We start from the raw sequence: 10415 nt of genomic DNA on the forward strand, positions 1-10415 counted from the left end.
CTACGTGAGAACAAAATCTCTCTTCATTTATGGATTTTATAACAGATCCGTTGATGTCAGGATGATTGCTTTTGTGGGTGCTAAAATATGATGCTCAAATCAAATCTCGTATGCTTCGTTTCAAATTTTCTCAGATAGGACTGAAATGGTTGTCTTTAGCATATCTGCTTTTAATGATCCATTTTTATTCCAGTGTAATTTTTTGGCATTTCATACACAAAAGTAGCAAGCGGGATCCAAAAGTAACACCTCGAAGTAAAGTTGAGTAGTGCGAAGTTTAAATTCCATCAAAACCTTCCGTAATTGCAGGCTTTATCGCTCCCAAACGTAGAGAAGACAACTGAGAAAATGCATGAGATTGAACCAAAAAATAATAGTCCTTTGTCAGTTTAGTTAGTGTCTCGAAAAATATTGTTCCTTTGGTTGGCGTTTGCCAAAAGCAAGAAATGGAGCCACTGTGATAAGAGAGGAGCAACACTGAAGTGATGTCGTTCGATCAACCACAAAAACAAGAGAAATAGTTTGTACCCGCCCTTCGTTGATCAACTTCAGCAAATATATCACCTATAACTCACGTATCCACATGAATGAAATATGCAAACCATTACAATCAACTGAAGAAGGAAAAGAGCACAGCTTTAAGAAAGAAAACGGCTATATTACAACCTCGAACATGCCGCATCCCTGACAGGTAATGTACAGAGCAGTCAGATTAAATCTAGTTTCAACGCAGAATTTGGGTTTTAACCTGCATCCTCGATCAAGATGATCTGAATGAGCTTCACCCAATCTATTGCGTAACGCCTCTAGATTGACCTGGAAAAAATGGCTATCAGATACTTTTAATCATATTTAAAACGTTTTGAAATCCAAAATTTGAAGGGGAAAAAAAAACACCTAGTCTTTCAGTAAACCTATAATGCAGACAAATACATGCATAAAACTCAAATGTTATCTTAGGAGCAAATACTCAAGTGACACAAAATTCACCAGTTTTCTACCCTGCACCAATGCCCAAAATGTCATACTTACCACTTCACATTAATAGATTATAGCAACAGTTCAAAATCTGGTATGCGAAGATTCTGGTTTGCAGATAAAAACATAAAAGAGCAAGACTGCAGCGGGAAAATATGTTCCATGTCATACCTAAGGAAGTAACTAAACAAAGGCGTAATTGACTCAACTAAACAAAGGCGTAATTGATTCAAACCAGGCAGCCATTTTTTTTTTCTTTTTGTTTGATAAGGTGATATAAAAACCAGGCAGCCATTGGTGTAAATCAAAAACCTTGAGAGAAGTCTCCAATCACTTAAAAAGTAATAATGTTTTCAGAGAATCTAAAAAATACATAAGACATGGAAATACAAAACGACTAACCTCATCATCTCTGTTGAGCCTGAGTCCACAGAGAGAGCAACAGATATGATGACAGTTCTCTTTCAAATCTCCTTGCTTGCAGATGGGACACCAAACCTCCTTGCCACCCTATTGTAAACGTCAAGGTAATTCAAAAAAGTCACCTATTATCAGAAGTGCCAGACAAATGACCAAGACCATGTGAAACGAAAAATTGTCTTGAATGTATGCATGTGCAACTAAAACATATAAACAAACCCAAAAGGCATAACTTGTATGAATCAGCAAATACTAATCATGAACAAAGAACCTATGTACAAATGTGAACACATGAAACGGTCACAGCTTTCCTTCCATTAGCCATCTTCTAACTGATCCTGCCTAATATATTCATTACGACGCAACCAATTGTCCATCTCATTTGCTCTAATGTCATTATTAGACCAAACATTTTGTCATGAAGGTAGGACCCCATTAGATGAAGGCCAAATTGAAAAGATTACCGTCATAATTTTATTTTTCAGTGGGAAAACTATACAGTGTATAAAACAGTAGTCAAATTAAAAGTTGATAGAAATTTTTTGACCACTAATGCCATGCTAGGACTCGCATTCTCATGTAACAGATAAGTTAAAAAATTTAACTCCTTGCTTAGTGAAAAGTAGCGAGTTTTAGGGTGTTCTAACCAAAAATTAACAAGAAAGATGCACATCTTTAATTTTTTGACTAATCTGAACTGATAATTTAAAATGTTGCTTTTTTCTTTTGGCTTTTATTGTGGACCACATACCTTCTCATTGATGTTCATGTGTTCGTATACTGCACGAGCCAAATACTCATCTTCTTCATCCTCCCAAGTTTCAATTGGAACTTGTTCTGTGAGAAACCATAAAAGTTTCAGTTGGAACTCGTTCTGTGAGAAAACATAACAATTTAACTCATAGCGAAGGTTAATTGAAATGTGATTCTTAAAATAACCCCCCCCCCCCCCCCCCTCTCCATCCTTCACGAGAAAAGATGAAACCAAAAAAACGTAAAAAAGAATAGCTAGTTCTGTTTGGTAGATGATCATTCAAGACTTTCTGTCACCTTCTAACTTTGGAGAAATGAGTGAGTCTATAAGCTCAACAACAACAACATACCCAGTGAAATCCCACAAAGTGGGGTTTGAGGAGGGTAGAATGTACGCAAACTTACCCCTACCTTGGGAGGCACAGAGCTGTTTCCGATAGACCCTCGGCACAAGGACAAGCAATTCAAAGCAGTATAAAAAGTCATGGCAAAATACTATAAAAGCATGATGAGTCTATAAGCTCCTCAATAACAAATTCTTTTTTTCTCAGTTCATATACAGCAGACTACGTCTATTCAGAAAACTAAGAAGTTCTCAAAAACCCACCAACAAGACGGAGCACCAAATTGCAGATGATTTGGAGAGACATTTACCTTTTGTTTCTTCCATCCTGAGATCTTCATAAAAAATTCTCTGCATTTCGAGCAGCATTTCCTCACAATCACCTTGATAAGCTTCATGAAGGCCATTATATTCCCATACAGTATCATCCGGTGCGAGGGAGAATTTAGAATTATCAAAACTCTCACTCTGATATGAGTGCTTAAATTTCTGTATTTCATCAGAAACTATGTCCTCTAGAGATGACTTGATGAGATCCTGCGACTACATAGTATAATATAAGTTCATGGAACAAACTAATTACTTTCTTGGAGATACAAAGAGGGATAAGTTAGGAGGCAAACTGATCACCAAGCTTTTGAAAAAGTAGCAAATTTTAGAAAGCAACTTTCATTTTTAAAGGAAAAGCTTATTAATAATGACAAATAGGAGTCTAGTCATAGGGTTCCATTGGATATGCATAAAAAGAGCAGAAATTGTAGGGATAAAAGAAATTTCAGATGCAATGAACTCGTGAAGTCTTGTCACTGGAAAATATCTGTCCTAGCTAAGGTCTTCTGATACCCCTAGACACCAAGAGATATAATAGAGAAGAGGAGAAACTTGTCGGTTTACCACAATGAGCTTACACAATGTAGATTTATCGTCTGATAGACAAATGTATCCTCGAAGATAGTTTTTGTCCAAGCCTTTACTTATCAGTACCAAAGAAAATCACCTCGAGAGAACTTACAGATTATTTGTTGTTGAGCAAACTCAAGTGCTGTTCCAATTACTTTTCCAAGACAACTACATAGGGAAGAACATTAACAACAAGGTTGCAGCCCTTCTCCTATTGATGGTCATTCAATGGGTCAAACCTCCATAGCCACTTTGTAGGCAAAGTTCTATTGAAACAATGCACGTTCTTTTACAAATGGGATCAGCCATGATACTCCACTCTGCTGGGTCTTTCTCCTCTTTTCTCAATTGTTTGATAGTAAAGATATCTAAATAATAAATACTTTACAGGAAGCCTTGATCAAGAATGATTGGTGCTAGAATATAGTATGCCTTTGCATAGGGAAAAATAGGGATGATATAACTAAACGAATGTTGACCAGCTTGCATGAGATATACAACAACAACAACTAGGCCACGATTCCAAACTAGTTGAATTAGCATATGAATCCTCACTATCCATTTCGCTCTATTTGGACTCGTCCCATTCCAATATTCTTCAATTTTAGATTTCCTAACATTAGAGATTCTCAACATTTCCTACTGAGATACAAATCTCTAAACAAACTAAAAAGACTCCTGGTAAGCGGTAACACCAGGCCCAACTATAAGCATAGTATCATGAATAACAGGATAAACCTTCATCTTAACTAGTTGACATCACCTATAAGGACCAATTGCTTTTATTGATCATATTTTTCGCTAAATATGCATAGATCCAAAGAGATTGTACGTCTTTCTAGACAATTCACAGGCGTTGTATAATGCAAATTTGCAATAATCTATGAGTGTTGCAGGTAAGATAGTGCTTTGTCACTAATCAATGCATAGATTAATGTCTAGACAACAATATGGTTGTAAAAGCAATTATATCATGTCATAACATCCTTCAAAGGGAAGAAGGAAAAACTTTTCAACTTTCAAGCAGAGGTACTAGAAGTTCAATCCACGACACCATTCTCGTGAAATGTGGATATCATGCTAGCGATGGCAACAGAAAATCCCCCGATATGGATCACTAGCCAGTGAAAGATCCAGTCTTAATACTCTTAAAGGATCGAGGTGCCGAATCTAGCCCTTTGGCAATGATAGATATGTGAAAACCCACATAAATTTCAACAAAATTAGATGTAAACTCATAATTTTAACGGTACAATGAGTTGAGCGGTAAGAACCTTAAAAGGAAGTTAAAATTGTAGATCCGCCTCTGGTGCTGATTCATAAAATTAGATGACCTGACCCCATTACAAATTGCTTAATGCTAAATTGCTAGACTTAAGTACTCGAGAAATGACAATAACAAAACTATGAACTCAGTTGTCTCCAGGTTATACTCAAGCCTAATAGTAGTAGCTATAATCTTTTTGGAGGTTTCAACAACAAGTTAAAGATGACAAAAGAAGCAGTAACTATCGGTTCCCATATTAAGGCAAGAGTGTGCAGTAGATAAAATATTCATCCGAAAATCACATACAATAGGGGCGAATATTGAGTAGATGAAATGAGTCAAAATAGAATGCAATATTTGAGTATAGATGAAAAAGAGGTTGAGATGAGAAATGACCTGATGATGTGGTTGGTGGTTGGCCAACCTTAATTTCCAAACAAGGCGGCTTCGATCTTCTCTGACCCTTTTGTAACATTTTTCTCTAAGCTACAAACAGTTTTTTAATTCATTAAGATTTAGTTCATCATCATCAATGAAATTTGTACAAGTAAACAAAGAGAAAACACAACTACACCTTATCTTTCCATTTGGGATAATTATTAAAGCAAGTCTGAGATTTAAGAGAAGGCCGAATTTGGAGTCTCTCATCTTCGTCTCCTCCCATTTCGATTGGAGCAAGAATAAAAGCCTACTTATTTTGGCGCTCTGATGCCTGCCGGTTTGTTTCATCAGCTTGAGGAAATCACTGTTAGTAAGGTCATCCCCAATTCATTTCATACTCTTTCATTTTTAGTTGGTTAAAAAAAATGACATCTTTCCAGTAATAATTTAATTTTAAGTTCTTACTTTACTGTTAGTGAGATAATATATAATCACAAATATTTATAATTTATTTTAGATCATAAATTTCAAAAGTCTTTCTGTCATTTTTAAATTCCATGCACAATCAAATATCTTCACCTAAATTAAGACGGAGAGAATAGTATTTTTTTTATCACAACTTAAACACGTTAATTATTTCATAAACTAGTGAATTTGCTGTTATCTTTTTTAATGTGAATTAGTTGTTCAAATCTGAAATATTTATTGTACCAAAAAACAAAAATAATATATTGTGAGACATGCGGAAGAAAAAAAATTAAAATTAAATTTATAAGGAAAAATACATTAATAGAAAAACAAATCCAAATAAAATATTGCATATCTTTTCACATGAAAAATAAGATAATTATACAAATAGAAGGATATTGAAAGAATAACTATACCCCAAACCGATTGTTAATTATCTGATAATCATGTTTAGTGCTCCCTACGCTTGATTTCTCTCCTTTATTTCTCTCCTTTCTCTAATGAAATCTTTATTGTTGGGTTTGAAGATTTTCATGGATGCAATAAGTTACTACCCACAAATTGTTATATAGCCTACCTTCATAATTCACAACTTTTCATCTATGTAACTTCTTAATAAAGTATATGGGTTTATTACAATTAATATATGGGTTCATATTGAAATACTGTTAGTTATTGGAGTAGTAAATTTTCGGAAAGACTTAAATGTTGTTTCATATCCCCATATTCACCACGTTATGCAGCGTTTCTTTCATCTTTGGAAGGGAAAAAGTTAAGCACATTTAACATCATTAAGAGATAGTTAAGAGAATTAAATGATTATAATTTGTGTTGTGTCACTTGGCATATAAATGAGAAAAATAGAGAAAATGCCAACAGAAGGAGAAAAGAAATAATTATATTTATTGGCCAAAAAGATGTTTCAGATCACTCTTTTTTTACCTAGTTTTATAAAAAAAAAATATAGATATATAAGTATTATAGTATAAATATATAAGTAATTTTGTTTAGCTTTTATTATAAGTTTGTTCTTCATCATACAATACCAGAAATACGGTGGACAATTTTGGTCCAAAAATGAAATGGAGGATAAAGTTGTGCTATCTCGAGTGGTTCGGGGATATTTTGACCCTTTTCACAATACTCAATGATTCTATTAGAATAAAAGACCCTGCTAAGGCATAAAACTTATCCCTCATTTAGATCTTGTCATGTAAAGCAAAAAACTGATGTAGTTCTTGTTGAATGGAAGACTTGATAAGCATGATTTTAAATAGAAACCATAACATGAAAAAAATAATTACAAGTCAGATGAAAAAATAAAATAACTGGAGTGATGTGCTGAAAGATAATGAAACCACTCAAACATACAATTTTCAATTGGGAGAAATAGGATTTTAGTTATATGACAAAGTTCTTTTTCTATGAATTTGTAGTGCTTGACCTTGCGGTTGACGCGCCAAATTTAAAGCCTGGTCCTCTTAGCTTTTCTTTTGTGATACGATCCATTCTGTTAGGTGTTAGATGATTTTTCCAATCTCCGGGCTTACCCTTCCTGAAATAGGCATTGTCTTTTTTTTTTTTTCCCCAACCGATGTCTGGTATCGCATTGGAGTCCGACTAAATAGATGTTGTTATCTATCTGCAAAGAGGCTGTTGCCCGATCCTTCCCGTTCGTAATCACCATCAAATTGCTCAAGTTCTCAAAACTACACAAGTTCACAATTCTTTCTGGTACCCCTCCTCCCTCTTCGTCCCTTGAAAATGGTTTTCCCATGAACACAACCAATTTTCTCACTTAGAGCAATGTGTTTTTTGTTAATTCTTCGTTTCATTCTTGCAAATACAATCCAATCACATGTAATCTAAATGATATTCCTACGAACATACTGCATATTGTTTCAATCACATTCCTTTTAATTTCACTACAATTAAATAAAATTCTCAACAAATATTTCAAAAGTAATACATTATAACGGAAAGTCTCAGAAGAAAAATACTTCAAATCTCTATCTGTGAAATTTTGTTCCTTTGCCACAAGATTGAGACTTCATATGATTTTCTTGGTTCTGTACAATACGCTATCACTAAAAGCTCAAGAAAATCATGAGAAATCAAAAATCAAAAACACCAATAAGAAGAAGAATCAAACAAAAATACGACACACACATTTCAACTAATTAAATATCACAAAATGGATGAGACAAAATTAAGAGAAAAGAAATTATATTAAGAGAGAGAGAGAGAGAGAGAGTATAGAAGGAGATGTTACCTAACTCAAGCAATTAACTGGACGGCCATTTTTAAAACATGCTAAAAAGAATTAATAAATGCTAATTATAGGCAATTAAATACTAATTGTCCCTCTTGCATGCTTTCGGGATAATACTCAAAATACCCCCCAACGTTTGACCAAAATCCAACTACACACCTAACCTTTGCGGGGGTCCTATTACCCCCCTGGACAAATTTTTTTCAGAGCAAAATGGCCCTTTTTTGCCGATGTGGCGAGAGCGTGAATACACCGCCCGGGCGCGCGTGACGGCCTTTAAAAATCTGCATCCGACTTGTTTTGGACGCCAACTAAGTCGCCACATATGATGCCAAGTAGATAAAATTTGAACTCCCTCCATTTTTAGGCTACTTCATCTTCATCTTCACCCTATTTAATATCCATCCCCATTTTTTGTTGTCAAAATAATATCCATTATAAACGAAAATCTCAATTGAAGAAAATCCACATATGATTCCGAACAACTTGTTAAAGAACAACTTTCCACCATAAACGAAAATCAAGAAAAAAATGAAAAATCAAGAAAGAAAAAGGAAAAATACGGAAAAAAAAATAAGGATGAAAAATCTAATCTTGTTAAAGAAAATCGATTGGAAGTTGCTTGTTTGGAGTTGTTTAAGCACTAATTCTTTGAGTTGATTTGGGGAGAAAATTAAACTCCATTGCTAAGAATTTGGAGAAAGCTATGAAGAACACCAAATGGGTTTCTCTAAATTCTTGATTGTTTAATCAAATTAATGGATGAACTTTGTTCTATTTGGTGTTAGGAAGCTTCCTTTCACATTTGGGTTTGTTTGGATTAGATTTGAGCAAGTTGGTGTGATTTTTTTTTCAACTCCTAATGAAGATGATGATGATGATAATGTTGATGAAAATGAAGGAGAATTGGGTATGGGTTTTCAGATCCTTAATAAAAATGGAGTATGGAAAATTGAGAGATTTTTTTTTTTTGAAGAAGAAGAAGAGTAGATGGATGGAGGAAGGGGGGAAATTAATAAAAAATGGGGCAAAATTAAACACGTGGCACGTGGGCCAGGCGCGTGTGGACAACCGCCATTTAATATTTGGGGGTTGGCAGATTGGACTGCCACATCAGCAAAAAAGGGGCATTTTGATACTGAAAAAATTTGTTCAGGGGGGTAATAGGACCCCCGCAAATGTTAGGTGTGTAGTTGGGATTTTGGTCAAACGTTGGGGGGTATTTTGAGTATTATCTCCATGCTTTCAGAATGAGGAGCAAGCATTGATTTTGCTAGTAAGTGAATAGTTTAAACGTAGAAAGTTTCTAAAACAATTTCAACTGTTGAGAGGAAATGGGAAAGGTGTAATTGAGAGAATTAAGAGGTATAATTAATAGAATTAAGAGAGTGAGTTTTTAGCTATTTAATATATAATACATTAATTTAAAATGAGAAAAAAGATAAATAGTATTCTAGGCAATAGAGAGGTGTCACATCATCTTGTTTATGCCTAACTTTATATTATATATAGATTTAGGCAGAAGAGATTTTTTTTTTTTTTTTTTTTGTAGATTTTAAATTTTGGTATTCAATATTTACATTCACTTCATAACTAGTAAGCTACATGCTTGAATGCAAACTACAATTTAATTAAACTTTTTGTCTTTTTTTTTATTTCTCCATCTATGTTTTGCTTTGAAGTGTGACATATTCAACCTGACTAATTCAGATCAATATCTAAAAGTTTCATTTTGCGAGGGCTAGATTAATATGAATTCGCGTCGTTAAGTTTCACTAGTTGTTCTTGACAGGCTCCACCATCGAAGATCCTCTCAAAGTGTTCTTTACCAAAAACGAATTCTTTTTTAACGCTTGAACGCGAAATTTCTATTCAAGGAGGGGGTTTGTGGGGTTGGGGGGGGGGGTGTTTACTTTGTCGCTCCCTAAATCCGATCCTGACGCAACAGGCATCCGATGCTAAGGAACCACACCAAAAGCGCCTAATGCCCCATTAATATTAACTAAACCAATTATGAAGATTTAAAGTCCATACAATATTTAATAAGAATAAGCGAATGATATAAATAATAAAAATCTGCAATATCTGCCACACATGGCAACACCCACAAGCCAAGCAATGATTTGCACAATACGACACTTGTCCGTCTATGGAGCTTCTAAGAAAATAATTTAACTCAACACATCCCGAAATTAATACCAAATAATAAATGACTCAGTGGAACCTCACGAACAAGAATGTGGTCTCACCAACACTCGAAAGTAGCAAATACTCCTAATTCATGCGATCCACATGTACCTGCTCTTCTCTGCTATCTAAAATATCACAAAAAATAATAATGATATCATTGTTCATATTAAGTTCTTCTTTCAAGATCATCAACATGGCACCTACGGGCAAACCAAATACTATCACATGCCAGCTCAAGAAGGGCTGTACACAATTTGGATAATCTGAACCGATCCGCGCTATTCGGATAATCAGATTTCAGATATTTAATCCAGAAATGGGTTATGTTTTTAAATTTTCGGATATATAGATCAGATACAGGTTGCTACAATTTTAAATCAATCTGACTCGAAATATATAGATACATATAAAAGATTGCTCATTCATTTTAGGTTATTACGCAT

General features: G+C 34.5%; 1 protein-coding gene across 1 annotated transcript; it reads right to left on the reverse strand.

Annotated features, from left to right (window-relative positions):
* Window positions 1-463: 463 nt before the first annotated feature.
* LOC132056769 (uncharacterized) lies at window positions 464-5463 on the reverse strand. Its single transcript, XM_059449109.1, has 6 exons — window positions 5236-5463; window positions 5058-5147; window positions 2806-3031; window positions 2150-2235; window positions 1381-1488; window positions 464-816 (listed from the first exon to the last, which is right to left on the reverse strand). Exons 1-6 carry the CDS (start codon window positions 5323-5325, stop codon window positions 655-657), a joined length of 762 nt encoding a protein of 253 aa, XP_059305092.1. The 5' UTR covers window positions 5326-5463; the 3' UTR covers window positions 464-654.
* Window positions 5464-10415: the final 4952 nt, after the last annotated feature.

Source organism: Lycium ferocissimum, chromosome 5 (genome assembly GCF_029784015.1).
Source record: "Lycium ferocissimum isolate CSIRO_LF1 chromosome 5, AGI_CSIRO_Lferr_CH_V1, whole genome shotgun sequence".
In the NCBI taxonomy this organism is placed as follows: domain Eukaryota; kingdom Viridiplantae; phylum Streptophyta; class Magnoliopsida; order Solanales; family Solanaceae; genus Lycium; species Lycium ferocissimum.

Coding starts and splice junctions, on each gene's coding strand:
- LOC132056769 (XM_059449109.1), bottom strand. CDS start 5,325: ATGGGAGGAGACGAAGATGAGAGACTCCAAATTCGGCCTTCTCTTAAA. Junction 2,236..2,805: donor CAGGATGGAAGAAACAAAAG/GTAAATGTCTCT, acceptor GGTTTCTCACAG/AACAAGTTCCAATTGAAACT. Junction 1,489..2,149: donor ACATGAACATCAATGAGAAG/GTATGTGGTCCA, acceptor CGTTTACAATAG/GGTGGCAAGGAGGTTTGGTG.